The sequence below is a fragment of the Corvus brachyrhynchos genome, unplaced genomic scaffold (genome assembly GCF_000691975.1).
Source record: "Corvus brachyrhynchos isolate BGI_N302 unplaced genomic scaffold, ASM69197v1 scaffold547, whole genome shotgun sequence".
NCBI classification, from domain to species: Eukaryota; Metazoa; Chordata; class Aves; order Passeriformes; family Corvidae; genus Corvus; species Corvus brachyrhynchos.
The window spans coordinates 921,582-945,513 of record NW_008239104.1 but is presented as its reverse complement, the minus strand read 5'-3'; the positions used below and the strand labels follow the sequence as shown (position 1 = coordinate 945,513).

At 43.1% G+C, this 23,932-nt stretch overlaps 1 protein-coding gene across 4 annotated transcripts in view; it reads right to left on the bottom strand.

The window, feature by feature from the left end:
• Window positions 1-23,932, bottom strand: part of PSD3 (pleckstrin and Sec7 domain containing 3) — a 131,843-nt gene that overhangs the window by 9,562 nt on the left and 98,349 nt on the right. For all 4 annotated transcript variants that reach the window (XM_017739348.1, XM_008637687.2, XM_017739350.1 and 1 more), the window contains 5 exons: window positions 18,930-19,123; window positions 16,413-16,483; window positions 10,522-10,679; window positions 9,534-9,678; window positions 6,275-6,418 (listed from right to left, as the gene is read on the bottom strand). In XM_017739348.1, the coding sequence (XP_017594837.1) occupies window positions 6,275-6,418; window positions 9,534-9,678; window positions 10,522-10,679; window positions 16,413-16,483; window positions 18,930-19,123 (712 nt within the window). The remainder of the gene's footprint in view (window positions 1-6,274; window positions 6,419-9,533; window positions 9,679-10,521; window positions 10,680-16,412; window positions 16,484-18,929; window positions 19,124-23,932) is intronic.

Genomic DNA, 23,932 nt, shown 5'->3' with positions numbered 1-23,932 from the left:
CAGTCTGGAAGAAATTCTGCAGGAGCACTTGAGAGATCACCTGAGTAACTTAATGCTTTCTGCTGGCCTTGAAAGCCAGGAGCCCAATATGTATGCGAACAATGGTGCCTAATGTGGATATGAACAACAGTGGCTAATGTAAATTAAACAAAGAAGATTTCAGGCAGACTGAGTCCTGGGATGCTGTGTAATTAGAGGCACTCAGTTCTGCAGCACACAAATTCCAATGCTCTGCTGAGTGGTGGCTCCCGTTCCAAATAACACCACCGAATGAAAGCTTGCTACCTTAGTCATGCTGAGACCTAAGATGTGCTCATACATACTGACATCTTATGTGCTCAGGCAGGCATGGAGATAAAGTTCACTAAACTAAGGGACAACAAAAATCCTGCTCTGGTTGTCTACAGCTCTCCTGTGCAACCCGCCACTCCCACCAGCAGGTCCTGCTTTTCCAGCTTTTCTTATCCACAGTGGAGAAACCAAAGCAGGGTCTAACTTCAGACTGTACCAGCATGGCCACCACTAGGCCCCTGAGAGAATCTTCTGAAAGGCCAGACCTTGACAAAAAGGAGCAGATGAGAGGGCTATGACAGCAGCATGGCATGTTGCCCTGCTAGGTCACTCACAGGGAATGATGAAGGTTGCTGTCTGTATTTTTCAAACGGAAAAAGTTCCCTTTACTGTGGCCCATGCCCACTTGTTCTATTCCTTGTCTGCACTTTTCCCTCTCCAACAGGAAGATTTTGCTCTGTTTGCCACAATTGCATCATTCACCAAGAAACAACTTGGCAAGGAAGAAAATGAGGGTACGGTAACAGAAGAATCCTGCAGGGTCTCAAAAACAGATGTTGGCACAGGAGGTCCTGAGAACAGAGCAATCCACTTCACAGGATTTATTTAATAACCTGGCCCTGATATATCCACTAAAGATATGGTGCAGGCATTGTAATTAGAGATGTCAGTGTGCTGGGGGTGAGGGAAGGTGGATGTAAACATCTGTACTGATTGTTAATTTATATTTCAAAGTGGCAAAACAGCAGCCAAACTATTATGCTCCTGAAAGAGGAAAAAGTATTTAAATTTTTTTTTCTGTTTTCTAATAATATAATAAAGTTCTAAGAAAAACATTTATTTTAGGGCAGGAAGTCAAAAAGCTTGGTAATCACTTTGAAGTGTGGAATATAAAGGGGGGAAAAACAAGAAGAGAACGTGACTGGCTTTTGAGAGTCCTTTGAATAAACAAACCCTCATAGAGGAGAATCATAACAGAATCCACCTACAAATTAAATAAGTAAGCATTCCTATGACTTCCATATCTGGAGCTGCAGCTCCACAATGTGAGAGACAAACACATGAAGCAGGTAAGATGTGTCATTTAATAAAAATGGAAATGGAGAAACAGCAAGAAGAACCCTGATGATGATGCACTGAGCTGATGGATGATTCATCACAAAATGAACCAGACACTTCTGCAAAAGGCCAGCCAGTGCTCTTAGCTTGGCAACAGCATCATAGCATAAAATTGAGAGGGGGACTTTACTGCCGTATGGATTTCTGCTTTATACTGGTCCAGTAAACACCACCAGAGTCTCAAGACTCGGCAATCAGAATGGAAATCTAGGACCTACATGTGTACAATTGGCCATGTTTCCCTGGCCTTTGTGAGCCCTTGGTTTCTATTACAATTAATCAGTGCATTTCTACTTAGATTTCAAGCACAACAAATTTGGTCGTTCAGTGACCTGACATTTGAAGTTAGGTAAAAGCTGGTAGGAATTTTGCCTTCAAAGAAATTAATTTGGAAATTTCTGTCAAGAAATAAAACCACAGAAGTTGAAACCATTCAAAAGCTTCTGCAACATTATCTCTGAAGAATGAATGCACATACTAAAGAAGGATGAGGTAGCCACACACCAGTGTTCTGGCTTCACCTCTCATCTGACAGCACTCAGAAGATCTTTCTCTAACTATAAATTTTCTGCAACTAGCAACAATTTTTTTTACAGTCTGATGCAGTACCTCCTCAGAGAGCAGGCAATGAGAACTGTTTCTTCTCTGGTGTGTATAAGCAAAGACACCATCAAAAAGAAATGCTACTGGCTGCATACCTGAACAAGGACCTCCTGGTTCACCTCCCCTCCATCTCATTTGTCTTTCATCAGGAACAAGAATGAAGGGATCACCGGTGTACGAACAGAAAGGAATTGTAAGGACCTACAGAAAAGGAAAATGGCTTCTTCCTTCCTAATGATATTATGCTGCTACCTTAGGGACTCACAGGCTCTTTTGGTTTGTTTCTCAAGATGTATCAACATGGCCTTTTGCACACAGACACCAGGTTTGGCCTGAAGTCTCAGTCTGAAAGAGACAGCTACAAAATCCTACCTCACCTCTCACCATCTCCATCCAACCCTGACAGGACATTATTCTAAAGGCAAGGTTTCCATTCACAAAGTTTCCATTCACAATTTTCATACAGCTCAACATTTCGGTTTGGTTTGGGTTTTTTTACTGCCTCACAGAATAATACAATAAACTGAGTTGGAAGGGGCCCACAGGGATCATCCAGTCCAATTCCTGGCCCTGCACAGCATCATCCCCAAGAGTCACACCATGTGGCTGAGAGCATTGTCCAAATGCCTCTTGAGCTCTGTCAGGCTGGTCCTGTGACCACTTCCCTGGGGAGCCTGTTCCAGTGCCCAGCCACCCTCTGGGTGAAGAACCTTTTCCTAATACCCAACCTAAACCTTCCCCGACACAGCTTCAGGCCATTCCCATGGGTCATCACAGACAGATCAGTGCCTGCCCCTCCTCTTCTCCTCACAAGAAAGTTGTAGACTGCAATGAGGTCTCCTTCAGTCTCCTCCAGGCTGAACAAACCAAGGGACTTCAGATGCTCCTCATATGGGCCTGCCCTTAAGGCCCTTCACAATCTTCACTGCCCTCCTTCAGGAGCTTTTGGGCTTTATATCTTTCTTATACTTAGGGGTCCAGAACTGCCCCCAGCCCTTGAAGTGAGGTCACCCCAGTGCAGAGCACAGCAGGACAATCCCCTCCCTTGCCTGGCTGGCAATGCTATGCTTGATGCCCCCCAGTTCACAGTTGGCCCTCCTGGCTGCCAGGGCACTGCTGACTCATGTTCAACTTGCCCTTGACCAGGACTCCTTGACCAGGTCCCTTTCCACAGCACTGCTATCCACTGTCTCATTCCCAGGCTGTCCATACAAGCCACGTTGCCCCAACCTAGATGCAGTATCCAGCACTTGCCCTTGTTAAACTTCATACAGGTGGTGACTTCCCAGTCCTGTAACTTGTAAAGGTCTCTCTGCAGGGCCTCCTTGCCTTCAAGGGAGTAAACAGCTTCCTCCAGTTCTGTATTATCTGCAAACTTGCCTAGTATCCCTTCCATTCCCGTGTCCAAGTCATTTATGAAGATCTTGAACAGCACAGGGCCTCAGGTGGAGCCCTGTGGAATCCCACCAGTGACAGGTCACCAGTCTCATGTCACCCCATTCACCGTAACCCTTTGTGCTCAACCCCTGAGCCAGCTGCTCACCCACCACAGGATGTCTTTATCCAGCTGTGGACTGGACATTTTCTCCAGAAGAGTCCTGGGAGAGACAGCATTGAAAGCTTTATGAAATCAAAAAATATAGTAATAACTGACTTCCCCTGATCAGCTAGGTGGGTTACCCTCTCATAAAAGTAAATTTGGTTGGACAAGCAGGACTTTCCTCTCATGAAGCTGTGCTGGCTGTGACGATGGCTGCAATGTCCTCCAGATGTTTTTCAATACCTCCCAGAATAATTTTCTCCGTAACTTTACCAGGCACTGAAGTGAGATTGACAGACATGTAGTTTCTAGTGTCATCCTTTTTGCCCTTCTCGAAAATTGGGAAAACACTAGGCAGTTTCCAGACAACTGGGATCTCTTCAGACTGTTCAAACATCATTGAGAGAAGTTTTGCAATGACATCAGACAGCTCTTTGAGGTTTCTTGGATGAATCTCAATAGGTCCCATATATTTGTAGGGATCCAGCTGGCGCAGCTGATCCCACACAACTTCAAGGTTAACCAGGACCTGAACATTCTCACAGTCTTGGTCCTCCAGCTCAGGGCATTGACATCCCCCTGGTCTGTCATCCATGAGGATGAAGACAGAGGCAAAGACTGCATTAAACACCTCTGCCTTGTCCATGCCCCTGTTTGCGAGATGACCATCTTCATCCTGTAACAAGCTGATGTTATTCCTACACTGCCTTTTGCTATTAATATATTTTAAAAAACTCTTCTTATTGTCCCCCACAGTTCCGGCCAGCTGCAACTCCAATTGAAATTTGGCCACGTGAATTTTCTTGCTACAGTGGTGAGCAGCATCTCTGTATTCCTCCCATGTCACCTGACCTTGCTTTCACTCAGCATACACCTCCCTTTTTTTGCCTTAGCTCCGGAAGAAGATCCCAATTAGCCTTCTGCCTCATCTGTTTGACTTCTAGCATTTTGGAATTGCCTCATCTCATGGCCCTTGGAAGGGTGTCTTGATAGCTCAACATGGCCTGTGAAATCTGTGCTAAATGTGAAGGTAACACAGCATTGCACACCAGCACTTTGAATTACCATTTCTCACACATAAGTGAAGCTGTTGCCACAATGTGCCTGCTTTTCCTGCAGAGCTGATCACTTATCTGAACTGCACAGCTCAAATGCTCTTTGAGACTCTCACTAGTGAAGATGACACCTTTTGCTTCCTGGGCTACACTGGTTCTGATTTGTACTGAGGTACCTGAGGAATATCTCAAAAGATCACCATGTTAACACTGACAGGAAACAGAAAAAAACCCCACAACAATCTACTCCCCCATCAATCTTCCTGAAAACATCTAATACTCCAGCCTACATTTCATCCTAACTCACCAAGCTTCTAAAAGTGATAGAAAATAAACTTTATGTCAAGAACCCAAAGCTAAGAAACTCGTTGATCTTCCAAGTTTTACAAGATCCCCTCCAGAGAGAAAGTGTGTGGCTTACTCTGTACATCTGAGTGCTCTGTTTCAAAACTGACACTGCGCCATTGATGACAACCCTTTGATATCAATTGTTCAGCCAAACCACCTCACTGTCAACCTCCTAATCCACTTCATCAGCAATGTCAGCATTCTTGCCAAAGTGAAAAACCAACAACATCCACTGCTATCCCCTCAGCCATCACACCAAACATCTTATCCTAAAAGACTATCATGTTGGTCAGGTAATGATTCCTCCTTCACAGAGCCATGTTGATTGACTGCTATGGAAAAGTGAAACTCAACACAGTGGTTACAACCTTCTGCAAAAGCAAAAGTATGCAATGAGTTAAGTCCAGGAATAAAAAGAGTCCCTCTAACAGAAACTGATAGCATGGGGCAGAAGGCTTACTTCAGTTCTGGAGGTTTGTGCTCTGTTGCCTCCAGCATCAGCTCTGGAGGTCTCATCTGTCTTATCTGCTCTTCTTCTTTTTCAGACTACATATTTTCCTTGCCAGGCAGTGCCTATTTAGAGTAGGATCCTTTCAGACCCAAGGCAACACTGACTCGCAGTCCTGGGGGAAAAAGCTCAAAGGTGTAGTCATAACAAGTACCAGACATCTGCTGGGTTGCCAATTCATTCCCACATAGTCCTACAATGTGGCAGACACCATTATGGATAAAAGCTGATGTCAGATACTCAAAACAATCTCCTAATGCATCTGCCTAAGCTGCACCACTCAATCCTGTGATTTTTAATTCTACTCTTTTCCTTCTCATCCTGACATCCATCTCAGTGGTATACAACACAAATGGCTCTGATGAGGCAGCCATGCCTATGACAATAATTTTAGCCTATCAGTTCTTTCAGAACTTACCAGTGGAAGACAATTACCATGATCTGCATTACTGCAGAATGTAATCATTCTCTAGAGACTTGAGGTTTCAGTACACTAGGCAACAGTTTTACAACACGAGACAACTTCATGCATGAAGATCTTATAATCTCTTCAAATAGATACATCAGGAAGGACAGGGGTCTCATTTCTATCCTCCATGTTACAGACTAGGAGCTAAATTCAGAGCTAAGGAAGTTCTCATCAGAAAGAAACAGCCACATTCCAGCTTCTGCAATTGCTGTGACTTTTCTGTCTAGTAAGAACACACTCCTTAGGGAAGTAAAGTGAAAAATGGAGAACTTCAGGACTGTAACCCAAATATAAGACCACCCACACTCAAGAAGTAAAGTAATAATGTGTCCCATACATACCTCAAACTCCAGATAGTGATCCTTCAGTTTGTAATCATCTACCTCCTTGCCTTTGAGCTTCTTGTCAGGAGGATAGGAGCGATGTTCAGCAAGCTCAGTGGAAATCTGCTTCAGCTTAGCTTCATGGGACTTCAGCTGTTCATCCTTCAGAAACATATTATGTACTTAAGTAACAGAATCTAAAATATCCATTAAGCAAAGAAAAATACAGAGGTTCCTGTACAATAATACCTCATAGCTTCTGTTTCTTATACTGGTAAGATCTGTTATCCCAGAGCTCTGACACCAACAGCTCTCTCAAAGGCACTCAAAGTGGCCAAGCTTGCAGAAAAAACTCAGCAGCCAGCAGATGCCACTGGGAAGGAGAGCAAACCTGTCATCCCTCGCCTTGCTGTGAGCAACAGAAGCAGCTTGCTGCCGAGCATTACTGACAACATGACACTTTTGCTCTAATAAAATTTTTGGTAAATTAATTAAGACTGTTGTGTATGCAGACAAGCCAAAGGCAGAATGAGACAGGCAAACATCCTGCCTCAGGTCTTTGCAATGTAAAAATAGTTCCTTCCAGGATAGAAGAGACATGGAGTCAGTGCCCCTCCTTCTATTTCTGCACTGCCAAAAGATCTCTGGTGTGTGGTTTCTACTTGTTTAGAACAATACAGTACATTCAGAAGAGGAAGGGCTGTCCAGACCCCAAAAGGTATCTCATTTTGCTAAGCTGCTACCAGCTTTTATCCCACTGTGCAATTGGAGAAAGTGAGGCACTGCTACTCCCACTTTCTAGGCTATTTCCTTTATCATAATCCCAGGCCCACTCACTTCCTCCAGTCCATCTGTCAGCTAACCTTCCCTCATCTCAGGTTTCCATCTCCTGCAGGATGGCCTGTCCATTTTTAGGCTTGGATCTGAAATTACGTTTGAATTAGGTAAGTCCAAAATGGATACATAATCATGCAGATATTGGTGAATTAGCCAAGAGGTAGCACCCAGGTCAGCTCCTGTGTAGTCACCTCGCCTCAGAGGAGGGAACAGCTGCCAGCGTTGTCCCTCAGTGATGTGCCCCTGAGTGCAGCCCACAGCTTCAAACGTAGCTCAGACAAGCCTGCTCTGCACTGAGTCACACTGGGGACTGAGCCTCTTGGCTCACTGAGCTGGAGCTGTGGAAAACAGCAGAAAGGGGGAAAACTTCTACAGATGATGATAGCTAAGCCCCAGCTAATCTTGTGTTTCAACTCTTTTGCAGGAGAACTGAAGAAAGAAACATGTGGGATAATTTGCCTCCGCCTAAACGTGGTAGGGCTGAAACCACTTGCTACTGATTGCCAAAAATTCTTGTTGCTCTTAGTTACTACCCTAGATGTGCATGCTCTCTCATTAGTGCCCAATCATCCTTTACATTGCGCTGATTCCCTGGTCCCAGGGACATCCTGTGGTAGTGGTTCTACAGTCTGATGACAGGAGGTCTTTGAGCAGCTATTAATACAGCACTTGTCATTTCCAGGGCACCGGCTTTGGAGCTTTTGTATGTGCTGCGCATTCTCAGAAAAAAAGAAAAAAACCAACACCCTAGTAGATCTTTTCTAGACTGGTTGTTCCTTTATATATAGCTTTGTCACATCCCTCTTTGGTTGGACTAACCAAGATCAGATACCGCTCTGCTTTTGAAAGAAAACCTGGTACAACGATCTTGCACAACCTGTCATCATGTCCAACCTCTCTTCCTCACCCATATTAGGTCCTCACTGCACCCTGACTTCTGGCTGACCAGGAACAGACCTTCTGAAGTAGTGTCCATCATGATTCATCCCATAAAATCCTAAACAGCAACCACAGGGATTTGACAATTTGTATTTTTTTTGTCTGCCAAATGAGAAACAGCCTGCTGGCAGCTTTTCCACACTGACAGATGAAAGCAGACATGTTTCTGCTTGCCTTTGAATTTATCTACTTTGAACGCTTAACATTCTTCTGCCTGTCTAAAACAGCTTATCTTATTCCACTTTTTGTGTCACTCCTTCTTCAAGATACAAACCACAGGGCTGTGATCTATCCTCTTCCTTCCCAGATTAAATGGAAACAATGATACTAGGAAACAATGTGCTAAATGGAACAATCACACAGAACTACAGTGAGTAAAAAAGCTTCCTTTGCTGACTGGGGGTAAATTATGGAAGCCCCATACTGTATTTTAAAAAGGGTATGCATAAGCAAAAGGTAAAACCACAAGGATGAGACAAGTTACTGTTATTCTTTACATAACATGCTTTAAACTTTAACCCAGAACAGAAGACGGTAAGTCGGTCACCACATTGTAAGAAGAAAGGCTACTGTCATGGAGAGAGAAAAAGCAGGGGCAACCTAAAAAAAACCCACACCCTTAGAGAAACACAGATTTTGAGACACTGGTTTCTAAGGATAGTTAGCTATCAATAGTAAGCTATGAAGATGGTAAAAAAAGAACCCCAACAAAATCATTTAAGAAGAAATCCAGCATGGGCAGATCACTTTAAAAGCTACAGGAGGATGTCACTGTGTTAAAACCTGATCAATGCCATCAGTATCATGTTCCTGCCAGTGAAGGAGGAATTCCAGGCAGGCATTGCATCTCCCAAAGTACAAAAAGCTACGGGCACAAGCATCTGACACAGCCAGTCTGGGACAAGCAGAAATATGTGAGTTCGTGCAAGAAGTAGTAGAGCTGTGCAACTCCCTGCCACAGGATGCTAAAAGCTTGTGTGATCACAAGAAAGACCAAAGACATTCATATAAGACACATTTTTTAAATATATATTACAAAGGAAACCCCACAGCTGGTAAATGGAGTCTGGAAAACTAATGGGAGAAATATAATTGATGCTTGTCTGCTGCATCAGCTTTCACCTTTTACCAACTTGGTAAGCCAAAGACCAGGAGTATGTCTACTTCTTCTGAAATGAGTGGCTTTCGTGAACACTCAAATTCAAAAATCCCCATCAATCAGTATTTGAAATGTCCTCTGCAGGGCCATAAGCACAAGAAAAAAATTCTTTATCTGGTACTATTTTCTTAAAAAATATGAACCAATTGTATTTGAGTCCGTTCCTTCTCTCCCCGCACTTCCAATCTTCCATGAGGAAATGAGCAGAGATTTATTATGCAAGTCTTCTCCTCCTAGGACTGCTAGTGGCAACAGCTATAAAACAGTGACAAGGACCACCACCCAGTCTCCAGCCAGAAAGAGAAATCATCATCACCTACCCTCTATATAAAAATGTCTCACCTGAGATAGCTTTGTCGTGGTGGCTGGCAGGAGTGGGCGACTGAACTTCTTCTGAGAGCCAATTGCTGCTGGAAATGGTGGTGCAGAGAAGACAGCAGCCACACAGTTAATCTTGTTGATCCAGGTCTGCATTTCTTCTTGGCTCCTGGGGAAGAAACACGTATTAAGTACTTGTTGGCTCAGCCTCTTCTACTTCTTTCCTCCCCTTCTACAGCATTTTAGAAGTGAGAATAACCAAAACTGGACAAGTCTTAAAGTCTGCTCCATATTCCTGCCTATGTTTGCAAGCAGTTAATGCTAAGTAACTCAGTCACAGGCTGGCTTGTGGTTAGATCCACACCTCACCCTAGCAGACATCTTCTCCTAATCCAATACCAATAACACAGGTGGCAGAGCCAACCAATGCCCTGATTCAGACATATGTCCTAAGGTCTCAGTTGTGCTGGATATCACAGATCTCTAGGAGGTTTCATATGGATCTCAGTAGAGAAGAGCTCAGAAGCAAAAGGCAGGTCATCTGTTTTGTCTGGATATCACAGCATGAAAAACTTAATCAAATCATTCTTGTATTAAGTAGTAACTTTGTTTCTAACCACAGCATATCTTCTAAAAGACATCCGGCTAGGACCTGATGACATCAGGAGACAGGCAATCCAAGACTGTCTTTGGTCATTTGCTTCACTGATTAATCACCCTGACTGTTGTAAGTTTGTGCCTTGTTTCCAAATTGAATTTTCTGGAGCTTCAGCTTCTAGCTGCTGCATCTTGTTATGCCTCTCTCAGCTAGATTAAAAAGCCTCTTAAAAACTGATGTTTCTTTCTCATGCACTACTTGTGCACTCTAATCACATCACTACTTAATCTTATTTCTGATCAAATAAACAGATTGAACCTTTTAAGCCTCTGCTTTAACTTGTCCAGGCAGGAATTCACCCCTCCTTCAGCACTGCTTTCTTTCCTCAATGAGTGGCATGAGGAGAGCACTTACTGGGCTTGGAAAAGCAGGACTCTCCAATCTGCTGTTTTAAGCTTGAGGACATTGGGTTTCTTCTCATAGTCTGTTGCCTTGGATGCCAGTGCATGGTGCACACTAACCGCATTCTTCAGATCTTCCTCTGACAAAGCCTTTTCTGGCTTGTATTCATCCTGCAGAAGATAGCAGGGGGAAAACGGCATTTTATTTCTGCATGTGATACTCCGTTTTCCTTAGCCTAGGGAAAAACCTTGTTCCACAGTTCAGAAATAGTAATAAAGTATATGAACTGAGTGCAACCTAACTTGTGAACCTGCAGTTTCCACTACCTTTAACATGTTTCCCTTTCTCTTTCTTTCTCTGTTTTGACGTCTTTCCAGGGCAGAGAAGTAGTTCCACTACCTGCTTGACAGGAAGAGATGTAAGAAGGAAGTATTTGACTATGACAACAGCTGTGGATTATTTGTCTTCATTTCAAGAATCTGTCATAATCAGCCTCCACTGCTCAGCTACTTGGGTTCTCAGCCTCTGCTGCCTGATTTTAACTTTTCTCAACCAGCTACCTTTGTATGTTTTCCTAGGCAAGCCCTCAGACACTGTAGAAGCCTCCTTACCAGTGTCCACAAAGCAAATTACAGCAAACTCCCTTAAATCTCTCTGATGAGGGTCTACAAATGGCAAGCACAGCTCTGTCTGGGTTTCTGACACAATAACAGTACCACTCCCAACACCAGATGACAAAAACAGGGAGTCAAACTTCCCTTGTGTTGCAAGCATCAGCCTGGAAGCAGTCTTTAATCTCATGAGTGACAGAAGCTGGACAAGGGCATAATGTAGCCATAAGTTCCATTCAGAGCCCGCATGACTATAAATGGCTTGGAAAAGCCAGGAGCTTTTTGAAGGAAAAGTGATTTGCCAGCAAGGCTGCATCCTTTTGTTTCTGAAGGGCAGGCCAAAGCAGTCTGTAATTGACTCCATCTCCCCCTTAGTGTATCACAGAAATCAGTCTCACCTGGAACATGTACCTACTGTGATGGCTGCAAAGCAGTGAAGTAACTCCCTGCAGGCATGATAACTATTGATCCTGCACTTGAACACAATTTATGAGATGAGGTTTAGCAGGAAACACAGTGCAGCATGCAGAGCGTGTGTGGGATAGCACTAGCTTCAACATCCAGGGAGGCACCCGCCCGAGAGAAGAGCTGGTTAATGTGCATGAATACTTTTACAGAACTTCTCTGGCAGCACACCAAACAGCATTGCAGCCAGAGGAATCTACACCACTGCCAAAGGTATCTGAGTTCTCAGCCAGGCTGGGCTGGGGCTCTCCAGGTTTATTTTCAGTGGATGGGGGAATCACCAGCAGCTACCCAGCAGTCCTGCCACACCACCACCTCCACCTGGAGCCAGGCAAGGGCACAACCCACCACAGGTCTGGCAGGCCCAGCAGAAAGAGCATAACTGCACAGGTGACCAAAGGGCAGCCTTCAACCTAAAGATCTGCAGCATAAGGGGTTTTCAAGGGCTGACAGTGAGTGAAGCCAAATGTCCTTCCTCTCTCATAATTCGAGACTCAGGAAGATTTGGAGGCATCTGTCTATCTTGAACGATTTTGCCTATGCCCACTTAGGGCATCCTTTAAACCTTTTTCAAGGAAGTCTGGCACACCCCATCTTGAAGATGGAGGAGGCAAGGCCTCAGGTCAAGCCCCTTCCTTTAAGGGTTCACAAGCTGATCAATTTGGTGATAGTTTTGGGGGACATGACAGGCTCCATTGTCCATGAAGACTGGGAAAAACTCACAGCCAGAAGTGAACAAAAACCTCAGGCCTCAGAAACATGATATTCTATCTTTCCTCGTATTAGCGCCTAGAGACAGTGTCAGCTATCACCCAGCTTGTTGCTTCCTAGCTTCCTCTGTCAGTTGCATCCAATGTCCACAACCTGCTCTGGTGTCTAAACCCGTTTCAGAAAAAGTCCACATTTGGGCAGTCCCAGAAGCAGTCCTGGCTGAGAACCCCTTCCTTCCAACAGAAAGCATTCATGGTAATCCTTGCTAATCCCACCAGATCAGTTGGCTGCAATCTACCTTGACAGCTGGGGCTCTGCCAGCTTCTCCAAAGGCACTGATCAGCATACCGGAAATGTCTCCACGTAGTTTGCCAGCCTCAGAGAAAGCTGTAAGGATGTGAATGTGCTGCCAAAATTCCTTCTCCAAGGCCTTCAACTCTTTTTGACTGGTAGGGAATGCTAGGGGAGTAGGAACATCCATTTTCGCCTAAGCCATCAAGGACAGCATGTGCTATGATGTGCTGGTGTCAGCGTGCAGGCTGAGCTGAAACGGAAGGCAGTTCTCTAAAGTTAGACCTAGACAGTGGCAAGAAATATATATGGAGCCAGAAAGGAACTGTGACCTGTCTGTCAACTAAACGCTGATAGGAGTACTGCACACAATGTAATGGCATGCTGAGTTCATCTTTCTCAAACTCCTGGAGAATGACCTTCCCGCATCCTGCTGACCCAGAGTCAGCACATTTCCAAATACGTTTTTGGTAAACCAGAGAATGATATTTGTCTTTTCTTATCAGTCAATGTACCATGGATGGATATCTCCACTCAGATGCATGTGACGGCTGCAAAACTCTCAGAAAGTCTCATCACCAAACACTTTACACCAGTCTTGCCTTTCTCTATTTTTTTTTTTTTTTTAATTTTTAGTAGGGGAAATTTGAGAAAATTTATACAAAAATACCCAAAGCCTGGACGATTATAAAGTGCCACATCAAAGAGCAAAGACGTTCAGAACCTCACAGAAGAGTCTAAACAAAACATGAAGGTTCATGTCCTGCACCGCTTGCCCAGAAGCAATTTCTAGCAAGGAAGCGAGGTCAGCCTTATGTCCTCTCCTTATAAGCTTGTCTTGTGTATGCACATCACATCCCATTGTCAGTCTAGTGAACAGACATTCTGTCAAGCTCCTACTTCGCAATTTCCTCTTGCTATGAACAGAGGGCAGGAAATTAACCTTGGCCTGAGGATGCCCAGAGACACAGCCAACATCCCAAACATGTCAAACTTCTTATTTTATATAATACTGTGCAGGCATGTTTAGTTGGTTAATTGTGAAAGTTACCACTGAGCCCCTCTGGTGCTCTCTGTGCTCACTAATTCAGAAACCATCTCTCTTAAATCGCTCATTTAAGAACAAAACAATATGCAGTACAGGAATTAGCACTGGAATAATTCCAATGGAAAAAAAAATGTGGGCAGGGAGACAAGACTACCCAGAAAAAGTCTTCAGTAAATCTCAAGTGACCACCATTTACAAAACACTCTCATACATGGACTTTGACAGCAAAACAAGGAGAACAGGAATGCAGAGTGACAGCAGAATTGGGATGACACTGCCCACCGGGGGAATCACAGCTGCTACGAACAATTAATATTTATATTACAGCAGTGTCTTGAGGGAATAGCTGAGTTACAGATGAACACAGAAAGCAATATTGCAGAGGTTTTTACATGTGTTTGTGTGTAGACAGTACCTGTACAGTGAGATTTTGCTCTATCCTGCGTGAATAGCACTCAGTGCAATGAAACCACCATCACAGATGTCATCTCCACAGATATATAGAAAATGAGAGAAAGAGGAAAAATGTGTGTGCATGTGAATGCACCCTGCCCTACAGCACTCTGTAATCAGGAGAGAAGGTGAGCTGAGACAAGGCAATCCTTTGACCAAGACTATTGCCAGAACCACGCATTTCTGTAAAGAAATCGAGCTGTTCTAAAATGCTTCAGTACTTCCTGAAATTAGGATAATTTCAGTCCCTAGTATATGACAGAAGGAAACAGCAGCTCAGCAACAGTTACAATAACTACTTGGCCCAACTATGTACTTTTTAACTCTGGCACCTTCACCTGCTATGATACTACATCCCTAACAGAGTAAAGTTTATTTGAGTGCTGAAGGAAAGCCCTGGTGGATCTTCTGAACCTGAAGAGAAATCACAGGCTTTTTCACAGCTGCAGCATGTGGCTGAGCAGGGGCCAGAGACACCCTGGGAAGGCTCACAGCTGTCCCGTCGCTCTTGGAATGAGTTACTTCCCATCACACCCTTTTGTCAACCTCTCGTAGCACTAAAGCAAAAGCCTTGCTTGTCAGTGTTCTACAGTAAGGCGGCTTCAAAGCAAATGGGAGAATGCAGTTTTGCAGAGTACCGCCCTGTAATCACTGAACTCAAGTGCTCCAACAAGTGCAAAATACAGAAATGACAAACAAGTAAGAACAAGAACTCCAACAATGCATTTCATTCTGCTAAGATTCAGTCATACGTGAAATTACTCCCGGCTCCTGAAAGCATGGAGGGTAGGAAGGGGGCGGGCAGCATTCTGTGGAAAATTTGCATGCTACATCAGCATCTCTACATTTTATTAAACAGAAAGCTTTTTAAACTAATATGCCAGCAATACTCATAAAAATATTTAATTTAAGTGCTAAAATAGACAGTATCCTCAGTTCTTTCCCTTTAATATCAAGTAAGAAATTAATTATTGTAGTACAAACAAGCCTTTGTATTTCTCAGAGAACCATGCAGTCTTTTCAGATGAACATTAAAGATGACTTACTTCAGAAACTGAAGCAGATGAATCCACTTCAGTCAGAAAAGGACAAGAACAAGCCTGCTATGAAGGCATTTTAGTAAAACTTGAACTTCCTCCCAGCAAAAGGACTTGGGATTCAGCAGACTTGGTTCTAGGCTCTTGCAATGGCTCTGAGCATATCACATCCAACTTTCAGCCCAAATCTTCTATCCTGACTGCAGATTGTTTTGTCTGTTTCAGGATTTCAGCCCCCTCAAAAAGGTACTGCACCCTGAGCATTCACCTTGTAAACCTCATGCTGGTAACAATTTGATCCAAATCACTCTTTCTTCTCAAGAGACCATTCAGGTTGGCTCCAATGAAACCAACAACTTCAGAAAGCCACAGCAGGGGAGGAGGAAACAGCAGTATGTACTTTCACTCCTGACAGTTACAAAACAGAGTGGAAATGTAAAAGAGCTTTCAAAGAAGCATACTTCTGCAATACAGGGCAGTCTGGACAAGCAGCATCTATTCCATGAATATTTCAACTATACTGGAGGGCAAAAAGCCTTAACAACCTACTTAGCTGCTGCCATTTATTTGATTTTGACAGTTCTCACTCATATGTTGCATTTTATGTTCTAACAGTATAGTTAAAAATGTACTATAATATATTTAAGCTTGCAACAAAAGGCTTGAAGGGTTTCATGTGACATTTTTTTTTTAGACATCTTGCTGTCAGGAAGCACATTTTGTTAGAAACCAGTCTTTTCCGGCTTTTTGGAAGGAAAGTATTCTTTTATCCTTCAGTTTTGCAAAGGAACAGAAGCTGCAGATTCCTACCTAGGCCAAGCTGTTGTTCAACTGTTTTGCAGCTGGTCTTGCAGGCACTGCAGAAAAGTATACTATGAAAAGGTGGGAAAAGAGGACAACCTTACAGAAGGGGAAGTCATACGTACGAAATGCAAAGTTAAAAGCAGCCTAGAGGAATGTGAGCACGACACAGAGAGGTGACACTGTCTTTGCTGGTGAAGCTGGCTATCTTTTTCAGCCATGTGAGACAGCAATGGTACACACTGGAACTTACAGGGTGCACATAGATGGGGACAGTGGAACTGAACTTGAAAATTTGAAAAGGGAGAGGCTGTCAATGAAAGGATTCATGCCTGAATGTGTGTGTTAATAGGGTGGGGGGTAGGGAGATCAGTCATGCTGTGCATCAGAAGGAAAGGAGCCTGGAGGTGGGCTGTGAGAGTGTAGAGGATGCATGCTGCTTTATCCCTCTTTAATTAGTTTTCAAAAGATAGTGATTTCCCCTACCTTCTGTAAGTACAGGACTGTTCCCTTCAGCACGGCATAAAAGGTTTTCCAGCCTCGTTTTCCCCGGGGAGCTGGAAAGAAAACAAATGAAAACCCATTTAACTCAGATCCATTTTTATACTTTGTCTAGGCTACAGGAGAGCTACATTAGTCCTGTGTTAAACCTCCTTCGTACTATCTTTTTCAAAGGACAATGCAACTTAGCACAGTGCCTGCACACACCTGCTGTGAGAGAGAGTAATACAACAACCCTAATGACAGCCCTGAACTGGATCAGAACTGAGCAGCAGCAATGCAGAAAGCAGGCCACAGAGATCCAGCCTTTGTGCTTTTGCAGATAGGGAGACACTGCCCCTACACAACTACGTCTGAGCTCTGCACCATGGCAGTTTTCAGAAAGAAACAGTCTTTTTACATGCCAAAGCAGGCTGGCAGGCACTGCTCAGGACCAGTGGGATACTACTCAGAAAGCAGTGTCTCTCCAAAGCATCCTTCCCCTTTACTGCTAGTGCACACCCAAGCTAGCACTGAGAAAGGAGAAGGGTGCCAAACAAAATCATGTGAAAAATACCCAATCCCACAAGAAAGCTAAAGTCAGTTAGAGATTGAAGAACGTAACAGAGACAACATATGACAACATATCTAGCCCATAAATTCCTAGAGACAAGCAGTGGGGGGGGGAAAAAAGTAAATTCAGCATGAAGGCTGAAGGATCCAGTCTGAAATTCAGGTGCGACAGAGGGAGAGAACTAGGCACAGGCTGTATGGTGACAGTGCCAGAGACTGGAAGCCTGCATCTGAACTCGCTCCCCACCAAGCATACACGGCTGACCAGCACCCATATACGTGTATCACTGACTCCATACTGGAATTAATAACCCGTGCCCAACTAAAGCGTGACACTCAGGCATCCCACTCTGATCTGAACACAGAAAGTGAAGACGAAGGGGTTACAAGTCCCTTGTCCCAGAGGTTAATCATCTCGCATAACACGCCTTATTTCTAATTGGCATTTGTTCAGTTCAGCTGCCAGGCATTACACCCTTCTCCCCTAAGTGCCTAAGGACTTCAACCCTCAGAACTAGGTTCCAGAGAAAGTAACAGATGAGCATTCTAGCACATCACTTCATTAGAAATCCTGCACAAGCTAATCTTTGCCCTGCAAAAACTCCATTAAGAAATGAAATATGAAAAGAGACCGTCTAACTAGCTTAAAAAAAGAAAAAAAAAGTTTTGTTTTATTTGCGCCTAGAAAGCCAGAATGCAACTTTTTTGAGAACTGCATGACAGTAAGGCAGACCTTTAAATTGTACAGGAACTTCTGAAAACATGGCCCGAATTATATTACTCATAAAAGAGTTATCCCCAAAATTCCAGTGTCCAGTGTGCTGAACAATGAGCAATTCTGGTATTTATAATTAAAGAAATAATTTAATAAAGGCAGCTAGATACAATTACTTATAAAGGCTAATAAGAAGATGTTTAATAAAGACGAATCTATTTAGAGTACTCAGACATCACAAAGAATTAGGTCAGCTTGATTTTGACACCTCTGTCTGGATCCAGTTGCCCAGCTGTCAGCTTCCATCTTGAAAATACTGACCTCCAATTGTACCTTCTAAAATAGACTAGCAAAACATGTGAACAGCAGAGAGCTTAGCCCAGCTAGGAGAGACTGGCTGTCACTGGAAACCCATCATGAAGCCAGACTTTTGTCTTTGAGATTTAGCCCAACAATGAGAACCATGAGTAGGCAATCATCAACATTGACTGGGAAAAAAGCAGATGCTCTGACTAACCTCAGCTTTTTCCAAGATCTGTAGACAACAAATGAAGGTATCCAAACAACAAAACACACACACAGGTGCATCAGAGGCCCTTGATAATTAGTGCATTACAAACAGAAGTAGGAAAATAAAGGAAGGAGATAATTGAAGTAAGTAAAAGACACAGCAGCATTATTACAAGAAAGGGGCAGGGTGAAACTGCATAGTAAAAAGCAGGCTGGTGCCAAAAGCTGCTGCCCTTCATTGGATATGTGACCCAAGGCTGGGAAAGCAGGGAAGGGAACAGTTACAGCATCTTCCAAACAGAGGTAGAGAACAGCCTTTCTTTAAAGACAGACCCAGAGGGGAGGGGAGATTTGGAACAATCTGGTGTTGGAAAGGAAAGGAGAATTATCAAATTACTGCAGAACAGCTACTGTAATTCACTTGAAATTGTTTTCTATTCTGCAAACCACTATATTAATTTTCTTTTAGCACAAAAAAATTCACATTGCTTTGCTGTATCACATTATTTCTTATACATTAGAGCTGCTGCAAATGGGACTGCGCATTGTAAATTCTGGCCTAACAGTGAGAGTGTGATAATCCAGTTGCTGTGCTGCCTGTTATTGCTGCTATTTCCCCTAATGAAGCAGCACTATTCGCCTTGAGAAACACATGGGCTCATTGGTAAGTGGCATTGTGAAGACATAACAAGAAAATAACACATTAGGATTTAAATATTACTCACTTTTCTTTCCATCCATATCTGCATGGATTTTCCGAGCCAGAAATCCAGTTTTATATACAGCAGCATTGGGGTCATGAGGGATGTCCAGGAACGGGTTATTTGAGTTGCCAATTCGACTGACAGCCTTTGTCTGGCTCCCATTATCCTTTTCATCTGTACCATCCGAGTGAGATTTTTTTTTCTCTTCTTCATCCCTTAAAAAGCAGTAAAAATCATGCATGAATGCTGGACTGACCAGCTAAGTTACATTTCAGCAATTTTTGAACACTCCTTGTCAAAACATACCTCTCTCATTACAGGGGGCCATAATTAGGGAGAAACCTAGAAATATACCAAAATATAGACATATGATAGCAAAGCTTCAGTTCACCTACTTCATCAGCACAGGACACAGATTTTCAATAAAGCCCAAGTTTCGATGACTGTCTCAAAAGAGAAGACTTCAAGAGTGTTCTGTGTCTTCCAACTTCACCTGTTTTTAACTCCATGTATTTGAGTGCTAAAACAGGAAACATTTGCCTGCTGGGTTCTCCTGAAAAATGCCCAATACCTTCATGAGGTCATATGTTGATGAAAATAATTAGAATACTACAGATCACTCTGGCTCACCCCTTAGCTTAGCATATGAAACACAGATTCTACCTCTTTTTTTTTTTTCCCTCTGCAGATTAACATAATAGTAGTAATTTAAAAATAAAAATAAAAACTACACTAGGTGAATTATGTTATCTTTACTTTGGAAACAAAATGCTGCTCAAAATGTTACTACTAGGGCAATGTATTCAACACAGCTCTTGGGGATAACAATGCAAGTTACAAGCACTGTCTGACTAATAAACACCTTTTTGCTTTTCACAGGCAAAGGCTAAAAAGGACGAGGCAACCTAGAAAATAAAGGGTGTCCATCACAAGAGTAGGACAATGGTTTTCAGAGAACAGGCCAGATTACAGAGCAGCCCTTCATCCTTTGAAGTCTACATATACTCCTGTCCAGGTGACTAGGAAAGGTGTGTCAGGGAAGATGAAGGCTGCCATTGGAAAGTCGTGGTAGCAATACCTCCTGAGACCAGCATCTGATTTAAGAAAAAAAATTATCATTTAAGCATAATGATGGCTAATATTGCCAACCCACTGTGGGTGGACCTCAAGTTGCTGCACCTCACTGGACCCAGATGATTAGCAGAGAGAGCAAGCTCAGGCAGACATTCCAAACACATGTATATGTTCAAAGGCATGTATTATGTGAGGATTAGCAAGGCATACATCAATCCAGAAGCTCCTTTAGGGATATACTCCTACCATGGCTAGTTATGGAAATGACCATTCAAAAAAATGTCCTCCAAGAACTGCAGGCTAGAGCAACAAACCTATGTTATCCTCAGCTCTGCCGAAAAGGAGGCTCACTATCACTCTCTACAACTACCTGAAAGGAGGTTGTAGCCAGGTGGGGGTTGCCCTTTTTTCCCAAGCAACCAGTGACAGGATGAGAGGACACAGCCTCAAGCTGTGCCAGGGGAGGTTCAGGTTGGACATCAGGAGAAACTTCTTCACTGAAGGATGGTCAAGCATTGGAACAAACTTCCCAAGGAGACGGTGGAGTTACCATTCCTGTAAGTGTTCAAGAAACAAATGGATGTGGCACTTAGTGCTATGGTCTAGTCAACAAGGTGATGTGCAGTCAAAGGTTCACTTGACGATCTTGGAGGTCTTTTCCAAACTAGATGATTCCAAACAAAATGGTTCTATGATTCTATGAAATGGTCTTCTGGGGAATAACTTAATCTAAGAAAGTAAAAGGACAAGAGACTGGTTTGACAACAAGGAAACCAAATCAGAAACGTAGGGGCTGTATTAGAGAACTCTGTAGTACCAGGCAATGTTCCCAAGCATTTGACTTTCATCACCTCATATTAATTATAGAGATATAGTGAAAGAGATGCATCATATCTTCATGATGTTGCCTTGAAAGATCTCCTAATTAAGAGGAGCAAAACTTTAAGACCTGATTCCTGCAAGGAAGAGCTGTTCTTTGCATCTTTCAGTCTATTGGTGTGTGCTTTCCCACTCCAGCACAGAAAGTTCTACAAAAATTTTTTATTAGTCAAAGCAGTAGGGACTTCTTCAAGTATGCTTTGGTTGAAGCTCTCTCCCAACTGAAAAAGTGTAGGTATTTCTGACAATTTTGTTTGTCCCTGCCATTCATGTCTACTACACCCACTAGTTGCTGGTAAGCCTGAACCATTGTGTGTTACGTGCTTCTTAGATGTATGTCCATTCCAGAAGCAAATTCTCTCAACATGAGTCTGAGGCACTTAATCCAGACTAATATCTCTCAAAGGGCATAAGCACTCAGGCTGATTTGTCACACAGAAGTGCCTTCTGAATTCTGGGATTTCAGCCAAGGATACTGCAGGTTTCTCCTTGTCAGCAGAGACCAACTCCAGTAGAAGGCTTAACATTTTTTTGGAATAAACTATCTCCTTTGGAGCTATGGGAGTAAGCTATTGTATACTGATCAACTGTCCTGTGGGAACATACCAGCGCCCTTAACCAAGCACCCAGAGTGGTGTGATAAGCAGTCCTGGGGAATCCTGGACACCTCTAAGTGCTAGGGGCAGTGCTCTTAACTCAACACCTCTAGGGCAGCGATTAAAACAGGAATTCCTCAAAAGACATGGTGGACAAGGACAAAATAGCATCTGTTGTTACGACTACTGGTAGCACTGAACAAACCTTTAACTGGTCTTTTGTTCTATGATGAAAATGGGACATCTTTGAGACGCAGAAGTTTCAGGCATTTCTGAGAGCTGAGTGCTCTGACAATATGCACGAGGGCAAGATGAACGAGTCACTCCGCAAGAGGCAATGAAGGGAGCCAGAGAGGCAAGAAGGACTCATTACAAACAAGAAGTGGATGAAAACCAGGAGATCTGGGACTCATTTACTCAAATAGTCCATGTTGCTTCAGTGGTCAAACACAAGAAGAAAGCAAGACAATTTGGAGGAGTGTCAAAGTAGCAAGAAAGTTCAGGTATTAGCCTTTCTTGAGGTATCTTCCAAAGGTGGCCAAATAGATAGGTCCCGAATACTGTTTATCAGGAATTTAACAATCTGAGCTTACTTCTAACAAGCCTTTAGGGTACTTTTGCAAGAAAGAACTGCATAAAATTCAGTGGGCCTCTGGGTACATAAACCTGAAAACTGATCTTTGTTTGAAACCCTAAACAGTGGGGAATGTGACTTTTTTCCACATCCTCAGATGGCTGTCACAGATCATCCATGTGCTGTAACATCCCCAGTGCAAAGGCCTCCAGTGATGTGGGGTGAGAGTCAGTGGATGAGGTTCCCTGTGCAGGTATGTTCAGTCATGGATGTAGTGTCACACAGGCATAGCTCATGTCCTTTTAAAGGGCAGGACTGCTACCTCTCCTTCCCATTTGATACAGGAAGTAGCAAAATCCTTGGGCCTTTGGGGGAAAAAATCCACAATGGTTCCAAAACACCTTTCAGTAGTCAAAACACCATCACAAGGGTTCAGTTAGGCTTGCAGAAGTCTTAAGAGATCTTCTGTCCCTGATCAGTAGAGGAAGATCATTCCTGGCTCTGGGTCTGGAGCCAATTCCTCTGGTGACCCCTCCGTGATGACCGAAAAGCACTGATAGCTGCAAAACATCTTTTATGTCCCACCTTTCCATCCAAAGGAAATAGGAGTTACAGTGTCTCTGCTCTGCAGGGTCCTGGTGACAGGAAAAGGTTACCATCTGCAGAGTTTCTCCAAGACTCTGGTTATGGCACATGATGTTTGCAAGGCTTTCCAAAACAAGGAGGTTCAGTTCCACCTCCCTAAGCCTGTCTCTTTGGAAAAGGATCTGCAGAGATAGCAGTAATCAGCCCTCTGGCTGACCATGAGAACCAGCACACCAAAGCCAGGATCTGCTTGTGCTATTACTTACAGCCACAGCATTGAAACAACAATGTTTTCCTTCCCAAGTAAATGGTCACTGACAACTAGAAAGAACTTGCTTCATATTCTTAGACACATAGATGTAAAAAACATAAAAATCCCCATGTTGCCATTTTGGTGAAGAAAAGCATTTTTTGCCTCTTCCAAAAACACCCTATACAACAAGTCCCATTTTTGTCTTCTGGGAGAAAAGCACCATCCGATTCTCTCAGTAACAAAATTATTTCTGTACACTCTATGGTCTGATTTGAGGCTCTGCCTTGGAAAATTCTGAAGTCACTAATCTGGAATGATGTGGTCAAGCCCTTCCATTTTTAAAAGTCTGCTTCATCTCTACATTTGTTCAAATAGCAAACTTATCTGACATAGCAGAAGGTTGGGTTCATCCATTTAAATATTGCAATTGAAAAAAAAATCAGGTTTCTAACATGCATCTGTGGAGCTGACAGCATCTGTATTAGGAAATTGACTTGAGAGAAGTTTTGGCATCTTTCCCAGTGGGAGGAGGGAAGAATAGAGAACCAGGTTGAATACCACTTGAGCCCACTCTAAAACCAATCAAGAAGTTGCAAACAGTCTCCCTAGAACCTGGGAGACAAAAAGTTAATTATAATAGGGAGAGATTTCTCACTTTGACCTAGAAAAAGGTGAACTTCAGCACAGATGTCTTTATAACTACCCTGATCTCAGCATCACAGTTTGATTTGGCAGCATCTCTTTCCCACCATCACTGTCTCAATGACCTGTTTTCTTTTGGCTGAAAGGAGATAATTTTTCAGTGTAGCCCAGAAAAACAAAAAAATAATGTATCACGTCCATGTAAACTTCTCTGGAAAGAAAAGTCTATCACTGACTAGCTAAAATCCAAATGATTCTCCTGAAAACTACACTGTTCTGCTGAAAGGAGGCTTTTGGGACACAACTGGCTCAAATGCAGCCATTTGGCCTTAGCCATTTTGTAAGCAGTGCTTTGGGAGTTCATATATTAATTCTAGATCACCTATTTTAAGATGATGATTTTTTTTATTCCTCTTACCTT